The following is an 18,211-nucleotide window of genomic DNA, read 5'->3' as shown; positions in this document are numbered from 1 at the left end:
GGGGAGACTCTGTACCCCACTGACAGGACTCCCCTGGAGGGCACCGGGCTACTTCTCATCCTTGGTCCTGCCCGCACCAGGTGACTGACTAGTGTCCTCAAGCCACCTATCTTCCATACTTACTCTTACATAATCTGACTTTAGAATGTGGGTTGTTCTTAAAGCACTCTTTCTTTGTACACACAACACATAATCAATAAATGCTTGCATAAAGAATGGAATCCATGTAGACCAGACTTTATTGTCACAACAACTTGTATACCACATCAAGCAAGAGAGACCTTTATTTTAAGTTCTTCATTCCTTAAAAGCAAGGAGCCTGTTGGGTGCTCTGCTACCCCATCTGAGAAGCGCACAGCAGCCAGAGCCAGAACACGCTCCCAAGCCCCAGACCACATTGGTTGTGACGACTAAAGATTCAGGATTTTATAAATTATCCTTCAATAAAGTACACAAAATATTCATTTTAATAAAGTTTGGTTTTCAAAAAAAAATAGCTACTCAATTATTACTAATACCCCCAGAAGACTCACACGAAAATAAAACATAAAACAGGAAAGGAGAAAAACATCCAATGAATAGGCAGAGAGGACAGTTCCTGGCATCTCATTTACTTCTGGGGTTTCTTTCTGGTTCGTGAACCTTGAAGAAGAATCAGAGAAAGTCACATAAGTAATCATTAACTTACAAAAGCACAGGATCAGAAATACAAATGTCTTCATGTCTGACTGACTGTCTGACGGCTGTGGAGATGAGCTCCACACAAGAGCCAAACTGTAGCTAGACAGCCTAGGAACTGCCAGCTTACTTTCTAGTTTTACCCCTCCAGTAAAGACACACCCCAGTATTTCTCTCTAAACTCTGAATTATAAAATTTGAAACACTGGCTTCCATTGTAACTTCCAAGTTTAGCCTTCCTGAGAGCCCGGGGTTACACATGACGTGGAGAGCAGGAAGTTCTCCCTGCTGGTGTTAGTGCTCCTCCTGGGTGACTGCTCCTAGCCACCTCACAAGGGGCTCTTCTCCAGGCCTTCCCACAATGCCCACACTGGCCTCCTGCTCTTCCCAGCCTCCAGCTGTCTGGGCCAGAAGTGACCAGAAACATCAGAATGAGGGCCTCCTGGTAGTCAACAGTTAATCAACTTCTTTTCGGAAAAGAACAGAATTTTCCTTGAATCTGAGACAAAATTTCTAATCCCACACAAGTAATTATAGTTTCTAAAGGTATTCTGATTATGGGCGTTTTTAGTTACTTAGCTGGAAAATCGGTTTTAAAATTAAAATTTTTACAGAAGCTTTCTGTTCTTGTTGTTCAGTTCAGTCACAGCAAACCTTAGACTTCTGTGAGCATCTTCCCACCCACTCACAAAGCCTGTACACTGCGGCTGAGTAACAAGCTTCAAAGGTAAGAGTGATAGCTGCTAGGGGGGCTCATGAAGGCCCCCTCTGAGCATCTCAGGCAGTCAGCTGTTGCTGGGGTAGTGGAAAGGAGCCCTGGCCCAGGACCCCGTGAGAACCTAATGAATTCCCTGGGAGTGGACTGACTGGGTAAGAGAACAGATGAAGACAGGAAAGCAGAAAAGGGATAAGGGTGGGGATGTGAGGGGAGTGTGGGGGGAACGGAGAGGGTGAGGGGTCATAGAAGGATCAAAATATATCCTATGTCAGAATGAGCACAACAAAACCACTGTCATGTATAAGTAACCCATGCAGATAAATTACGCCTTTCGTAAGAGCCACTGAACCATGATGAAATAAAAAGCTTTTGTGTTGGGAAAAAAAACAACTCCATGGTATATTCTGAGGGTTTCACATATAAAATGTTAAAGTTACATCTACAAAGAAAATCAGAAATGCTGCCATTCTGAGACTATCCCAACAGCTGGCTCAATATCAACATCACCTGACACAGGAGACAGGCACTCGAATTCAAGCAATGCTGCCCTTACATGTCCTAACCTGACACTGCACTCTTAAGCTAAACACTGCTGCTTACCCCTGTGGTCTAGACTTAGCATGTCTTGCTGTAATTCCAAATGCTGCTGCCTCCTGGAACCTAAAGAAAATCAGAAGTGGCCATCACCAGGATGCCAATGGAATCTGCTATAGCCATGTCTCTATAATACAACCATGTTCATAACACAATACCATTAGTGACAGAGCTGTAAAACTAACATGTAAAATCAAAAAACAGCATCCATGAGTTTGGGGAAGTTCGTCCATCTTTTCATAAATAAAAGGTGAAAGTGGGAAGGATCCCAGCAGGCTTTCTTAGAAACATGTGGTCCCTGACTGGTTGGCATTCTCCCAAAGGAGACCTCAGGCCAGCCCAGCCCTTACGCCCCCTGCTAGCTACCCTCCAGAAGAGCAGTCCCCACTGTCCATCAGGGGCATGTACAAAGCCACATCATTAATTTCCAGTACAATTCTGGAATATTGGCATAGTTTTAAAATGCCAGAATATACATGGTTTTTAAAGCTTATCATTTTGTGAGGGGGAAAAATTACTTGCAGCAACTAACCAAATTCCCTCAATTGGTAAAAATTACGCCTTGCATAAAAATAAAAGGCTTAGAGGCCCGTTCTTCCGGGCACCACCCGTCACCCTCCCTCCCTCTCTCACAGCCTGCACAGTAACATACAGAAAGCTTTCAGAGTGCGCTCCCACACAATAGACCCCCAACTATTCAAAATGAGTTTAGGTGTATCAAGAAAATTACGGACGGCTTTAAAATGGTCTAAATAGATATTAAAGGAAAGCTGCTCCCATTTTGCGAGGCACAGCATTCTAAAAGATCACTCAGTGAGAACAGTCTCTTACCACACTGTAAACCATAAATTGTGTTTGAAAATAAAATTTTTAATGAAGAAACTGACATTTGTAAAGCTGCCATTAAGGCAGCCATTCTTGAAACACATTTAAGACACAAATCCTAAAGCCCCAAACCACAAAATTCATGGAATTTATCCCAGTTCTCAAAATATTAAAAGAGACAAGCCCAGCAATGTACCCTCTCCATCAGGTGCCTGAACTATGAATGCACACATTTGCATGACCCTTGGCTTGCTGAATTGTTTGATTTGGGTTTTAGTTTGTTTTTTTTTTCTAGAAGCAATAGTGTTTTCCAACCACCTCAGGCAATACTTCTCCCCATGAATATTCTGATAGTAAAATAACTACTCTAGTACTGTAGGGGGAATATGGCCTACAACAAGAAAACACAAAAATCATTTAAGCAAATGCTAGGCATACTGGTGGGCCCCTTTAATCCCAAGCAAGTGGATCACAATGAGTTTGAGGCCAGCATGGTCAACATAGAGTTTCAGGTCTGCCAGGGATATATAGTAAGACTGTCTCAAAATAAAATAAAATAAAGTAATTCTGAGTTTGCATGAATGTAGAATCTAATTATTCTTCATTATCTTAAAAAGTTATAGTAGCCCAGCATGGTGGCATACATCTTTAATTACATCACTTGAGAGGCAGAGGCAGGTGGATCTCTGAGTTTGGGGTAAGCCTCCTAGTCTACAGAGTGAGTTCTAGGGCAACTAAAAAACCGTATCTAGAAAAAACAACAACAGCAAAATAGTTATGTAGCAAAGCAGTTCAGGTGGTCCTTATGGCAGGAGTCACGGCTTAGTGACACTTTCTTAGCAGCCTACCGTGACAACAATCCTACCCCAAACTGCCAGGACTAAGACGAGGTTTCACGGTTAGAAGTAGAGTTTTAAGTCACACACTCTCAAAACAAAGACGTCTATGTTCATCAAGCAACATACAGGATCCCGACACCCCACGGGCAGCTAGGGAAGCCCGTCGGACTACAGCACATCTGGGGCCTGCCTGGACCGACTCCTGGCTTAGCCTACCACAACTCTGGACACACATATGCTCCTATGATAAGGGATGCTTTAGCACTTAAGGGTGTGTTCAATAAGAACAGAGCTGTGTACGTCAGTGCTACTTAGTCCATCCCCACTCACTGTCAGAGCTGCTGCAGCCCGCCTCTGGCTGAGACGTGCTTCCATGTATTGCTCCTTGGGACTCCTCACTTCCTAATAACAAAATGAACAAGACAGGGAAGGAGGCAGTAAAAAACAAACAGTAGCAGATGGGAGATGGCAGCATTAGAAGGGAACGAGTGACTGTGGAGCATTGGTCTCCAGAGTGAATGACATGCTCCTGGCATCCCAGGGTAAATGCAGATGAACCTAACCAGGTTAGATCTACAATATATAAGGGCAAAACGCTAATAAAATCCAGATAAAGGTGGCTGTCTTCCAAAATTTGCTTCCCAACATGTACCAGGACCAGTGTCAACAGAAAGGCAAACCACCATGCTGGCCTCTGTCACTAGGGCATTTATGCTACTGTGGCCATTCATCAGAAATTAAGAAATGCCCAAGGACAAGCAAAATAATAAAACTGAGAAAGAGAAAAAAAGTCTTTTAAAAACCTCAAGGTCCAAGAGAGCATGTTTGGGAATACGCGATAGAGCAGGCCATGTCCAGTCTCAGCTTGCACGTGTAGATGCCTCTGCTGACACCATTTCTAACTGTGACTCTATAGGCGGGACTTTCAGCACTAGCCCCTAAGTACAAAAGTGACTTCAAATCTGTGCTTCTGTATCACTTGCTTTAAACAGTGAAGTTTCAAAGCTTGAAAATCCTCCCCCTCCTAACCGGCTGGGATGAGCTACAGAGAAATATACTGCAGTTGAGTATGCAACCCCCACCCATCAGTAGAAGTGGAAACTTCCGACCTGAGAGGCAATTCTGGTTTCTACCTCCCAAATCTCTCTCTGTCTTGACTGCTGTGGAGAATGAGTGACATAAAGTGTGTACAGAATACAAACCCTATTCCAAGGTATTTTATAATCAAACTGAAATATTATGACTCACATGGCCAGTCCATCAGCCAGTGGATAGAAGTGCAACCTGGGGCTACGTATTGAAGGGATAAGCACAGGTCTTCACTTACGAGTCTGTGGGGCCTCTTGCACTTGTGTATCTGAGCACTCCATGTCTTCCACAGTACACACCGTGCTCTCTTCTGTTTCTTTCTTCCGCTTCTTATATAGGAAACAAAGTTCAAAAGACAAGAGAGAAAGAGAGGAATGTAGTCTGGTGCCCACATAAGCAAATATACATAATCATACAAATTAACATATATATGAAACTAAGTATGGGAGTCTCAAAACATCCAGAAGAACCCAAGGGGAGGAAGAAACGCCTCCAGCTAGTCAGCCTGGGTGGGGCCTTTCTTCTGCCATCTGAATCACACAGATCAACAGGACATGAAATGTTTACCAACTTGCTGTCACCTCCACAGGCCAGTGACACTCACTGTTCTGCTTAACATGGGCAGAGGTAAAGGCAGAGGCTGTGAGCCTAAGAGACAGAAAGACACACGCCTCACCTCACACGTGGAATCGAGATTGGGTGACAAACTCTACTCATGAGCCAGTGTTTCTTTAGAATGCTTCCTATCAAATATTTGAGTTCCATAAACTCGATCTGTGAGCAATCTCACAAGCATAAGTTCTGCTCTCGCAGCTGTTCACGTTCTCCACACGGTCCTTCCATCTTCCACACTCTCAGCTGTAGCATCTGGAGGATGTGCTTGCACTTCACTGCCTGCCACTCCTCACAAACACACAAGTCTACACTAACCCCATTCTGTGCTGAGCCATTTGGTTAGATGACAGCTCCCTATAGGTGTATTTACAGATAGATGCTGGCAATGAATATAAAACTTCCTATTTTTCATGTAGCCTTATCATTGGTAGGTACAAATCTAAATGTGTAGCTCTCTGAATTCTAACCCAAAGCCTAAGTTCCCTGATGGAACTCCGGACCATTTAGGAGGATATCTGACACATCCAGACTGCACAGCATGATGCAATGGATCCTCACATGATCCACACATCCTCACTGACACTGTGTTCATCTGAAAGTGTTCCTTGCTCCAGGCTGTTCTGTGTATGGTTGCAGAGATAATATTTACTGACAGCACAGTACTCTTGCCTTAATGGCAGCCATGGGTTCAGCCCTAGATAACGAAGTCGACCTGTGCAAGCTACCATGTTTCATACCCAGTGCTGAGAAGCACTGTCAATGCATGACGCTCAATCCCATTGAAGAAGGTGGCAGCAGGAAGGCCACAATCACAGAAACCTACACATACCTGGTGGAAAGGCTCCCACACAGAACCAACCCAGTTAAACCCTAACGCCCTGTCAGTGGCATTCACTTAGGAAGGAGATGTGTGTAGACACAGCCATGAGAACGGCTCTAACTTCACATTGCTGATGAGGGAAGAGGAGAATGCCTTACATCTTTCTTTCCAAAGTGTTGCTTCATGATTACCATCTAAACCCTGCTGGGCTGAACAGATTGGCTCGATAATTACATACAATAACTGCAGTGGGCAGGTAACCCTCAGCTGGCACGGGCAGCTCCCCTGTGAGAGCTTCCATATGCAAGTGCACTGACGGAGCGCGTTAGGTACGTCTTTCCTGCCGGTTCACAGGCCTGATTAACGGCGGCCAAGACTCCAAGGTGAGCGTGTCAGCAGACTTGTGATGCATTAGGCAGGGATAAACAAGGACACTTTTGTTCCTTCAGACCAAAATTAAGGAGGAATATTTCAGCACTCTGCTCTGTGTTCCAAATAGAACAGAAAGCAGTTTCCAGGTTTTATAGGGTAGTTTTTAAATGCTCATTATAAAGGGAGCTAGCCAGTATTTCCTACCAAAGAGCCTAACACATTCATTTTGTTTTGAAGCGTATTTAATAAAAATAAGCTTTCTTAATCTCCATACAGGTGAATTACAAGGAATGAAAATCAGACAGCATTCAGCCAAGGAAAGGAACACCTGTGTATGTGGAAAGTGGTGGGTCACATTCATCCGCCCACCAGCTCCTGCCCAACTCTTCTGAGGGCACATGCAGCTTGAGTAGAAAATGTCTGTGGTCTAAAGATCACTAGTAAGCAAAATAAAGCTAAGCCCGTTTAGTTTAACAGTGCATATGGATGGCACTTGGGTTATACAGCAATACACAGATCCTAAACAGCAAGGAGCATTTATCAGAGTCCTTAGACTAAGAAGCACCTATCAGAGTCCTTAGACTAAGAAGCATCTATCAGAGTCCTTAGACTCTGGGTGTGTAGGGTGGGTTCCCTTCCCAAGAGGTTGTGCCAATCTCTGAATCTGTGACAGCCTATGCCATGTCTCACAGGTACCTTTATTTGCATTTATAAATGAAACCAAGATACTGTATGACACACAGGGGCAACTTATAAAATACATGTGGGACAAAGGCTTGCTTTTAATTCAACACAGAAAAAGTCTTGAAAAATAGGCTTATTTCAAAGAACATTAGTAATATACTATACATTACATTTTTAAAGTGTTCAGATATGCTAGATTAAAACTTAGTTAATTAGCTGCTCTCACTTCCAATTTAGAAACAGGAAGAGAAATCAGCTGGATACATTTGGATTGATAATTTACTAATAGTCTAAACACTGACTGGAGACCAATAAAGCTGCTTCGACAAAAAAGACAACAAAAATCTTTGGAGGCAAAACCAGAGACCAAGTCCTTGCTCAAGTCAAGCCTGAGGTCACTGCAGGAACCCATGCCTAAGAAACAGCAGCCAGACTATGGGCATCATCCACAAAGCCCAAGACACTCTGGGGCGCCCTGCCCCTCACTGCAGCCATCATACATGTTATTTTAAAAACAAAAAGCCAAAAATTCCCAGGCTTGGTATTAAACAAGCTAAAGATCTCCAGGCACAAACACACATGCCAACTCGTCATAGCTATCAAGGGCCCAGTAAAGTCACCAAGCAAATGTGCATGGTTTGCAGATGACTAAAAGTAACTGGGGAGGGAGAATGGCATGAGGGACAGCAGATGTAGTGTACACAGAACATACAGACCAGCAGACTCAGTTAAATGTACTACACGAAAAAAAAAATGGACAGACATAAGAAAGCCAAGGAGAACACGCTCTGTGTTTGTTGCTGGGATGACACGGAGATTAAACCCACGGCAGCACGTGGCAGAAGTATGCACAGGCCTATTTGTTACAGCTACTTTCTCATCCATCTCCCTCTGACCCATGCTCACCCAGGGCAGGGACTCCATCTTGCCTTTTCCTAACTAACTAGCTGAGCTTTACCACAATGCTTGTGCACATGAAAGAGGTGCACCAGAAAGCACCCCAGTCCACTAAGTGTGCAGAAACCCTGATACATTTGTGCACATCTCAGAGCAGGCTTCAACTGCACCATCCACTGCTTATTCTGGAGCACAGGGTGTCCCTTTGGCTCAGCCTCTTGAGGACCCAGAGAAGGAGCTGTTAAAAGCCCTCCTGATATTTATGAAAAGAACAATTAATCAACAGGCAAGCAGAAACCCCCAAGCCAGAGCCTCTAGGCACACTAGGTGCAGAAGTATCCTAGTAAGGCAGCAACTTAGATCTGGAAGGCTCCAGTTGCACACGCAACTGGTGTAGCGAGGGCTCTTCAGGACTCTAGAGCACAAGCAAACTTGATGTTACTTAAACTAAAGATGTTTCAGGAGAGTCAGTGAACTCAGCTCTAGAAACTAATATCTTTATTCTCTACAACGATAGAATTAGCGGGCGCTTTCTCTGAGGACACTATCACTTACACCACTAATATCAAAAACTTAACATATTTTATGGGCAATTCAAGAGGAAACGCAAAACCAGGCAGCTAGTTATACCTTAATTATCTATATTTTATGATTAACATCACTAGGAGATTTTCTTTAAGTGCCATGAGCTTCTCAGAGGAAAACTACATTATAGCTATAGAATGGTAGTTGCAAGACCCTAGGCAACTAACTCAGTTTGCCTTTTTTGAGACTCCCTACCTACACACACCTACACACACCTATACACACACACACACAAACACACACACACAATTCAGTATTTGCAGGGTTGGGTGGATGGATATATGGGTACATGTATGGCCAGAAAACTCATTATAATGAGGCCAAAGAGTGACTGTGGAGCTGGTACTCCACTTCCATGGCTGCATGGACACTGGAGATCAAGCTCAGGTCATTGGACTGGCAAGGCCAGGGGAAGGGACCCTCACTTCAGAGCTCTCAGCCCCATCTCTTCAACTTGTAACAAAGTATGTCATGTGGATGCCACAGTGGCCATCTGAGCAGATGAAAGGTGGCTCTGTAAGTGCTTCTGAAACAGACAGCGACAGCCAGAAGCCTAAGGGGTTATTTTCCGGCAGCATCAAGTCCTCTGCACCCTGAGGAAGAAGAAAACCCTGAGGCACCCACTGCAAATGTAATAACACGTCACACTTTACATGTCTATCTCCCTGAAGATCAGTAAAAACCAACCCTTTCCCTTCCACATGGTGATAGGAGCCACCTCAGGCCTTGTGAGGTCACTTCCTTACAAACACATAAGCCACTTTAGAACTACTACTAAAACCAGTTCCCTTAGCTCACAAAACCCCAAGTCATTAAACTCAAAGAGTAGACATGGAAGCCAGGAGTCCTCTGCTTTACCCACACCAATCAACAGCTTCAAAGAAAAATACACCACAAACTCATTACTGCGATGTATATGTTTTAATATACATTATGGGGCCACATGTTGTATATATGTATGTCATACCAATTATCATCTTGTTTTTAGCTGCAAATTAACCTTTAGCAAGCCAGGACCACTTAAAACCTATCACCCCGCATTCATCAGTAAACTCTAAAGCAGGCTTCGTCCTTATCTACCCAGTACCCTAAAATTGAACTCAACGGCAAGGCTGCACCTCAGTTCTTAAGATGGTGGCAAAACAATACAATGGAAATACTGTTATTTTCTAAAGGAAGAAAGCAGGAGAGTTAAGCAGTAACACAGAGGGAAAACCAGAAATCCAGTAATAAACAAAATTAACCAAACTGGAAGCTGAGGGACAACTCAGCAGTAACTTTAATTAAATTATTCTTTCAGTGAAGCAAATATCACCATTTGTGGAAACTGTGGGTTCATAGTTCTCCTCAAAACAAAACAACAAAAAAAGGAACCTGAACACATACTCTAAAAGATGAATCCAAGAGAAAGGACAGAGTAATACTAAAAAATAGAGAAATATAAGACTCAGGAATTCTATCCACTAAGAACACAGAGCACTGAGAAACAACAGGATACCTGCCCTCTTAACAATTTGAGAGATGGGCTATGGACAAAGACATCCCTCTTGTGGGAGAATGCATACAGAGTCTAATTAACTCTAAGTGTTCATACGCAAAAGTCAAAATGTGTTAAAGAATCAGGGTGGGGACATTTGAGAGATGAAAACTCACAGCATCCTTCTAAAACCTGAAGAAATGAGCCCAAAGAAAGCATTTAGAAAGATGTCTGCAACAAGCTAAAGTGGCCCTGGGGCCCCTAAGCCCAGCTGCTGAAGCAGGACCCAGGAAGAACGGAGGCATACTCGGGAAGGGTGGGGTTATCCTGTTCACTCCTGAGCCGCACAATACTAGGAATACCTTTCTGAAAACCTTCCCCAGTAACCCCAATCAGAAAGTGCTAGCAGGCAGTGGTGGCACACACCTTTACTCCCAGCACTCGGGAGGCAGACGCAGGTGGAATTCTTGAGTTTGAGGCCAGCCTGGTCTACAGAGTTCCAAGATAGCCATGGCTACACAGAGAAACCCTGTCTCCACAAACCAAAAAGAAAATAAATAAAAAGTACTGGCCAGGTATTAAGAGTGAGGGTGAAGGGGGGGAGGGCGCTATACATTTAAAACACCTTTGAAAAAGAGACATCCCTTCTACCCACCTAGGACAAAGCTGATGGCAGAAGAGTCACTGCCCCATCAACACCTGACCTCAGGTGGCAGGTGAGGTCATTTCAGACACTGAACAGCCTGCTCCTGGAAATACTCACAGTCCCTAGTCCCTAAACACTCTCTGCCATCAGTCTGTCCCTCCTTTATATAAATGCATCCTTACCCACCAGCCCGCCTAGCTTCCTTGCTGAGCTAAGGCCTCGCCTATGTGGACTACCTGATCGGAGGAATCAAAGGAAACCCAAACCATCACTCAATACCCAGACCCACCTTTGGGGCTGGTTTTGTCTTCACACTTCCATTCTCCACAGCACTAAAATCTAGTTTGCCATCATCTTTACTTCCTATAGCTTTTAGTCCTTGCAAAAGGATGTCACGTAGGTTTTGATAGAGAGGTTTTTCGGTGTAGTCCAGTAGTTTCACAGACTCCATGTACTTAGCGATCTCACCTAAAATAACAACACAATCATTTTACCGAGTTTAGTCATGAACCCAGTATGTCCACCTCATTCCTAAGAAAACAGTCACAGCCAATGCAAAACTACAAGTGTGCAACATGTTAAAACATGTTTTTATGAGAACTGTGCTCTCAATCAGAGCTCAATGCAAAGTATGCTCCTAAGCCCAGGAATTCACAGGTAAGTAAAGTAAACACATATTCTGAGTTACAATGTACATTTCTGCAACCCTAAGAGACAATAAGAGAGCATAGATTACATTTCCGACACACACCAAATGCATATATAAAAGGAATTCAGAACATAATATGCCTGAGCGGCAGTGACCCTAGAAGTTAGCAGTCTTCTGTATGAAGTGAGAGACAGAACCCAAAGAGCAGATTCAAGAACAACAAGGCTGACAGGACCAGCCCCACTCACAAGCACCTCCCTTGACACAGTGTCCACTGCTCCTTCACCATCAGTTCCTTGACATGCGGCCATCATCTCAGACCCCAGCTCCTGCCCCTGGGAGTCTCCCTGGTCTGTTACTGAAAAGGCTGTCCTCCTCCCAGCCCACGCCAGCATCTCATCAGTCTTCCTTCTATTTCACATCCAACACACAATGCTCTCTCACCAGAGCAGGACCCATCCAGACACATACATAATCACTAGCTTAACTATTTAAGTGCCACAGTGTAGCCAGGCACTATCCTGAACAGTTGGGGTGAGGGGGCATTGCCAAATATCCACTATCTTAACCAGATAAAATGGAATCTAAAACGCCCAACACAATATGATCAAAACATACTACATAAAGTTATGAAGCATCCAAGAATGAATAAGAATTTTATATTTTTAAAAACACCTGGAACAAATATCAGTGTGTCTGACAAAAATAACAAAAATTTCCCGTTTTAGAGGAGAGAGAGCAGGATCCACCTTTACCACCATCTACACAGAACAGAACAGCCAAGTATGCTTTAGCTACAAGAAGGCAAGAAAGCAAGTCAAGGGCATCAAAGCGTCTCCAGGAGCAAACTCAACTGTACTTGTCTCAAGGTCTATGACAAAGTGGTCTTGGTAGGCAGACACAAAGCTGCTAAAACTAATACATAGCTAATATATAGCTACAGCAGTACAGAATGCACAGTAAAACACTTAAAAGCTGCCCTGTTTTTATATACTGTTAAAATCTAGAAAGGAAATGTTCAAACCAGAACAGTTAGCATAAAAAAGCACCAGTTACCTAATGTGACTATGCAAGATTTCTGCAGAGACCGAAATACAACCAGAATTTAAGGAGGGATTTAGTGGAAGAATTGCCACAGTGGGCTGGAAGATTCAGTATTACAAAGGCACTGGCTCTCAAACCCATGCAAGCTCAAAGCCAGCAAACAGAGTAAGTGTGAGTATGAGGCTGACGTGATGACACTAAAACTTAGACAAGTCAGAGCTGAAGAGAGAGGCAGGAGGAGAACTGGCTGCTCCCCCAAGGATGCGGGTTCCATCCCCAACACCCACATGGTGACTCACAACCATCTAAAACTCCTGTTCCAGGAGACTGGACACCCTCTATTGGCCTGTGTAGGAACTAAGCACGTAAGTGTATAGACATACATGCAGGAAAAACACCCCTACACATATGTTTTAAGTTTTAAAAAATTCTTTAGTTAAAAAAAGGAAAAGAATGAAGTCGGGTTTAAAACCAGAGACACTCAAGGCTCCAGACACTGCCAGTCATCAAGACAGAAGCCAGCCTTGAGTATCTGAGGGGGCACAGCCAGGAACAGACAAAAGGAACAGAGTCCACACCTGCCTTTTAACAAAGGAGACATGAAAAGATAAGGGAAAGTCTTGAGAAGATGATGCTAGGCCAGCTGACTCTGAGCCCTCTCACACAGTCCATGTGAGCACTGCAGTCTGAGGGAAGCTGGTGCTGTGTGGAGGACAAGATCCACACAAGCAGCAGAGTATGGGAGGAATGGAATGAAGGAAAGCAGGGCGGGGCAGGCACCACAAACATGCAGTAGGAGTCTGAGGGCACTGGGTCCAGGACTGGAAACAAGATGGATAGTGTCAGAAGAGTTTCCCCAGCCCTTGGAAGTCTTCCCTCAACTAGGAACCAGACATATTTCATGTCTTGAGAAGGCGAGGCCATTGGCACCTTCTCCTATTTCAAGCTGTAGACTCTGTCAAAGTAAAAGCCAATGACCCCATGATGACCAAGAGCACAGGCCTCACACACTCCAGGGCAGTCTTCCCAGCCTTATTAGCCCCTTCCCTCAACTACTGCAGTGTCCCTCAGCAAGGCTGTCCTTGGCCTCTCTGACCAACATTCACATTCCCCTCCCTACTCTCTGTGCCTTCTCCACATTCCCAATTTTAATTCCTGTTTTCTTATTCTCCACAGGACTAACAGTAGAATGTGCTAACAAAAATCCCGGTTCCACCCTCAGCCGTGCTGAGGGAGGGCTCTGGCGCAGCCTGCACTGACAGCACTCCAGTGCATACTCCAGCCTCCATAACCACTGCCTCAGTGAGCAGAGCACGCTTCCCTTCCTGAAAGCAAAGGGCAACTGTATGAGGCTCCAGGCTCACTGCCCAGCTCACTGTGCAAAGCTGTATTGTGAAGGCGCACCTCCAACAACAGCAATGTCCTGAAATGCCCAAACCCACACACAGGCCGAGGCCTTTTCCTCCCAGAAAACAAAAGCCATAGAAGGTCTATGGAAGCCTTCCCTACCTGGCTTATTTTTCTCAGGAAAGCATTTCTCCATCAAAGCTGCGACATTGTCTCTGTATCTGCGGAGGAAGGAAGGAGTCCTTAGTTACAATGTAGTCCCCAAGTGCCTTCCATAATAGGACACATTTCAGCAGGAAGTGCATCTGAGGAGAATAATAAAGTTCAAATAGTCCTGCTACCTAACCTATGCCTTCTACTTAAATCACTGCCAGGTGTGCTGACTGGGGCAGGAGGGCTACTCAACAACACACTGCCTATAAAATAAAACATAAAACAAAACAAAACAAAACTAATGAAAATCTAGAGAATAAAACTACAGAGAAACTATCAAGAAATTCTGACAGAATACTATGACTCCTCACCATCTATGGCAGGTAGGAGAACTGACCCTGGGCTCATGAGAGTGGGAGAGCTGGCCCTGTCCCTCACCAGCTGCAACACTCAGGAGAGCAGGCCCTGCACATCATCGGGGCAGCAGAGCAGAGGTGGCCCTCCTGGTAACAGCCCAGATCCAGGGCTTTGAATTGGCTCACCCCAAATCTACCCATTGATGAACGGCTGGAGTTCATGAAGGGGCCAGTCCTAAAGATCCTAAACTATGGATCTCCATGACACAAGGCAGTGAGTGACAGGATATCCAAGAGGACTGACTCTCAGTGAGAATCCAGAATTGAGAAACCAGAGGCCTTGTTGAGTCATGGCAATGAACATTTGCAAGCAAATGAGTATAGACAAAAGGGTATACCAGAGCACACATTATGACTACAGCCTCCACAAGAACTTTGTTCTCTGTTGGGGAGGTTGCAAAGGTAGAAGGCAGGTGCAAGGGGAAGGGGAGATAAGTAGGATTGGGGTGCATGATATAAAATTCACAAAGAACCAAAAAATGCTTTTAAAAAGGGTATTTCTTTTGCCCCATTACCACCCAGTTGTCCCTTACCTAATTTTGGAATCTCTAACATAGTTAGGATCTTTCAAGTTATCCTCCCAAGGAAGACAGCCACTGAGCCACTGGATCATGCAATAACCAAGGATCTCCAAATCGCCACGTCGGGACGGGGCTACAAACAGAACAGAAGACTAAGCACGGTGAAACAGCTTCCCAGACAAACATCGCGATAGAGCAGTCCACTCAGGTCTAACTTGTGGCAGAAACACTCACCTGCATATAATAAAAGCACTGAACAGCAGGTTGTGCAAAACAAATCTTCATCTCCGATTAATAACTTAAAACCCAGCTGACAAGCTTAGGGTTTGAAACTGCTACCACTGGTCTAGGAAGGAAAGTGTGAGGACACCTCACACCTGGTTGTCTTTGGGAGAGTGAAGACACCGACATACTAGATACTGTTGCTATGTCCTCCACAGCAAAGGGCAGAGAAGGGGCTAAGCTAGCTTATACAAAACATAAGGCACACAGAGACCAGACACTAGAAAATGAAGCAGCACAGAGCTCAGCTGTGTGAACCCTAAGTACAGTCCGGTACCCTTCCCGTACTCTCTCTCAGTCTATGTGTTTACTTAGCATACAGAAAGAAACAGCAGCACTGTGGAGGCACATGGGCCACTGTGGACATACCTACGCCATTGTGAGCGTCGATGCTGGTGAACTCCAGTGTGCCGTCATGGCACCTTTTGGGATCTTCCTTGTACTCTTTATGAACTCCGTCTGGGCAGTACCGATAAGCAAGACCATAGTCTACCAAATACACCTATAAATTTCCAAGCACCAAATTAAAGACAAAAATCAATGCACATGAATTACTAGAAAGTACTGAAATAAAATACAATCACTTAGACGTAGATTCACCTACAAAGGCAAACAGCAGCTCTCCAAACAAGTCAAATCTCAACTGAGCACTAAAGCAAATCCTGAGCCTCCCCTCCTCCTGCAATGCTGGGGATCACACTACAGTTTCACACAAGCTAAGCAAGCGCTCTGCTGCTGCTCAGTTGTATCTCGGAATACTTCCTACCTGTAAAACTCTTATTTTGTCTGCAGTATTAGGGGTCTAACTCAGGACCTTCCTCTGTCACTAAGCTATTCTCACCCTTCCACCCAAGAATGTTTTATTTTTAATAAATGTTAAATGACCATAAAGCTACAGTGCTTGAATATTAGTTCACTTTGCATGCTTTCTTAGGAAAGAATGTGCTAAAGTAATTAATCCTGTCTCCAATGGGCAAGGCTTACAGATGTTAAATGTCTCTTACAGGGTCTAGAACAAAACTACACAAAATATAAATGTTCAAGACTATTTCCACAAAGAAATGGGACATAAGTGTTAGCACACAATACAACAACTGTCTTCTACTCTTGATTCTTGTAGAATAGTCAAATGACTATCTACTTCATAAAAATTATTCAAGGGCTATAATAACATTCAAAACTCTTAGAGCAGGTTGTTACCTATATCATAAATACTATATATTAGATTTTGGTCTTCCAGATTAAAGCTAACTTTAAAAAAAAAAAAAGAGTAATGCTGTGGGCATAGCCGATTGCCCTGACTAGCATACAACATTGGGACAAGTGGCTTCCATCTGACTGCCAAACATACACCCGGTTCTGTCACAACGCACGCACACATGTGCATGTGAACACAAGGATGGACACAGCATAAGAGAGTAATCCCATCCTCAGAGCATGTCTGAAAGATCGGAGAGCTGCACATGCTGCTGTGTGGACAGAAGCTGCTCACATCAGTCAAGGGCAAACCAATAGGAGTCAGTTTTTATAGTGCTCTGCAAGTCCTTCCTACTCCAGCTCCAGAGAGCTTTACTGCTCACTCAGGTTCTAGGCTGTGCTCAGATGAGATGGCTGAGGATGCACAGCAGCTTTCTCTTGGTATACTACACTGATCCCTGACATAAGCCACGGCTTACAGAGCAAAAGCAAACACGCTGTGGTAGAAAAGGAGGTGATCAAAAGAAAAAGGAAAACATATGCAGACGGTGGTTACAAACACAAGGGCAGAGAATGTTGACAGATCACTGCCCTGAGCCAAGCATTCAAAACCTCCTTCTTACACAAGATCAAGAGGTGACACTAAGCAGCCTTTATTGTCACTGACAACTGAGCTGACCCCACATTAAAGACCAAATTCTCCAAATAACAGACACTTATATTGGACAGACTTTGGTGACAAAGCAGACCGGCAGTTCTAACTCCCTGGTGCACTTTATAGTTTAAGCTTTCACCCCAAGCAGCTATTTGAAATGCATGTTGTAGCGAGCACTTCTGAACATTATGTGGAGCAAAACAGCCAACTCGATAAAGTGCCAGCAAACTGCAACAAAAATACAGAATGGTAACTGGATACAAATGACTAGAGAAATGACATTGTTAGTGTATCTACTTCAAAGCAGGCAAGCTTATGGGGTTCAGCCCAGAGTACCCCACTTGCTCTCAAGCAGCACAAGTTACAACAGTAAGAACTGAAGTGCTAACCTGGTCAGGGTTCTTGTAACTCAGAAGAAGGTTGGAGGCCTTGATGTCCCCATGCACATACTCATGCTCGTGGATGTACTCCAGGATATCCAGCTATGGAGAATACACAGTGAGTTAATGCAGTACCTAACACGGCCAGCAGAGGACCGAGCTTCAGCGGAAACCAGCCCTTACTGTATTCACAAGGAGCATAGCTCACATACAATTCTTAAGCTTAGCTGCAAGACAGTTTTCCGAGAAAACCTTTTGGCATTTGCTTCATATATTTTCTGAAGGTCACTCCCAAAGCGGTCCATTATCATAAACCTGTAACTGAAGACAAACAAGAAAGTCAGTGAGGGAAATAACTAGGAACATGTACTTGCAATGAATACTCTCCCTTCAGATTATGTCGAGTTAATGCTTAATAAGGCAGTATTATAGATTATAAACGAGGAGGAAAGGGGTATAAATACACACCATAAAGGCTCTCTCTCAACCACCTAGAAATCTCAAGAATTAGAATGTTGCATCATCCTGCCCCGGACTCGGCTAGTTTTACAGGAGACAACATTCAACTTAAGACAGTGCCCACCCAGAACCCAACACTCATCTACAATAGAATACATCTACCTGGTTAACTGCTGTTTTTAGACAAGACCTACTTTCTCCTGACTGTGCCTCCATTTTAAGGCACATTTCAATAATAAATATTCTGTTAAATCTAGGCTGTTAAAGAT

The 18,211-nt window shown here is 44.0% G+C and overlaps 1 protein-coding gene across 8 annotated transcripts in view; it reads right to left on the bottom strand.

Annotated features, from left to right (window-relative positions):
• Nucleotides 1–220: 220 nt before the first annotated feature.
• The window catches only part of Vrk1 (VRK serine/threonine kinase 1), a 65,793-nt gene continuing 47,802 nt past the window's right edge, over nt 221–18,211 (bottom strand). For 3 of the 8 annotated variants that reach the window (XM_031355336.1, XM_031355337.1, XM_031355338.1), the window contains exons 6-15: nt 17,696–17,804; nt 17,493–17,585; nt 15,621–15,753; nt 14,982–15,102; nt 14,042–14,100; nt 11,129–11,307; nt 4,982–5,072; nt 3,985–4,056; nt 1,997–2,056; nt 221–642 (exon numbers count right to left, since the gene is read on the bottom strand). In XM_031355336.1, the coding sequence (XP_031211196.1) occupies nt 611–642; nt 1,997–2,056; nt 3,985–4,056; nt 4,982–5,072; nt 11,129–11,307; nt 14,042–14,100; nt 14,982–15,102; nt 15,621–15,753; nt 17,493–17,585; nt 17,696–17,804 (949 nt within the window). In that variant the 3' untranslated portion in view covers nt 221–610. The remainder of the gene's footprint in view (nt 643–1,996; nt 2,057–3,984; nt 4,057–4,981; nt 5,073–11,128; nt 11,308–14,041; nt 14,101–14,981; nt 15,103–15,620; nt 15,754–17,492; nt 17,586–17,695; nt 17,805–18,211) is intronic. The other 5 variants (XM_031355339.1, XM_031355341.1, XM_031355340.1 and 2 more) reach the window with 5 other exon arrangements.

Source organism: Mastomys coucha, unplaced genomic scaffold (genome assembly GCF_008632895.1).
Source record: "Mastomys coucha isolate ucsf_1 unplaced genomic scaffold, UCSF_Mcou_1 pScaffold6, whole genome shotgun sequence".
Classification (NCBI taxonomy): Eukaryota; Metazoa; Chordata; class Mammalia; order Rodentia; family Muridae; genus Mastomys; species Mastomys coucha.
This window is presented reverse-complemented; position numbering and strand designations above follow the sequence as displayed.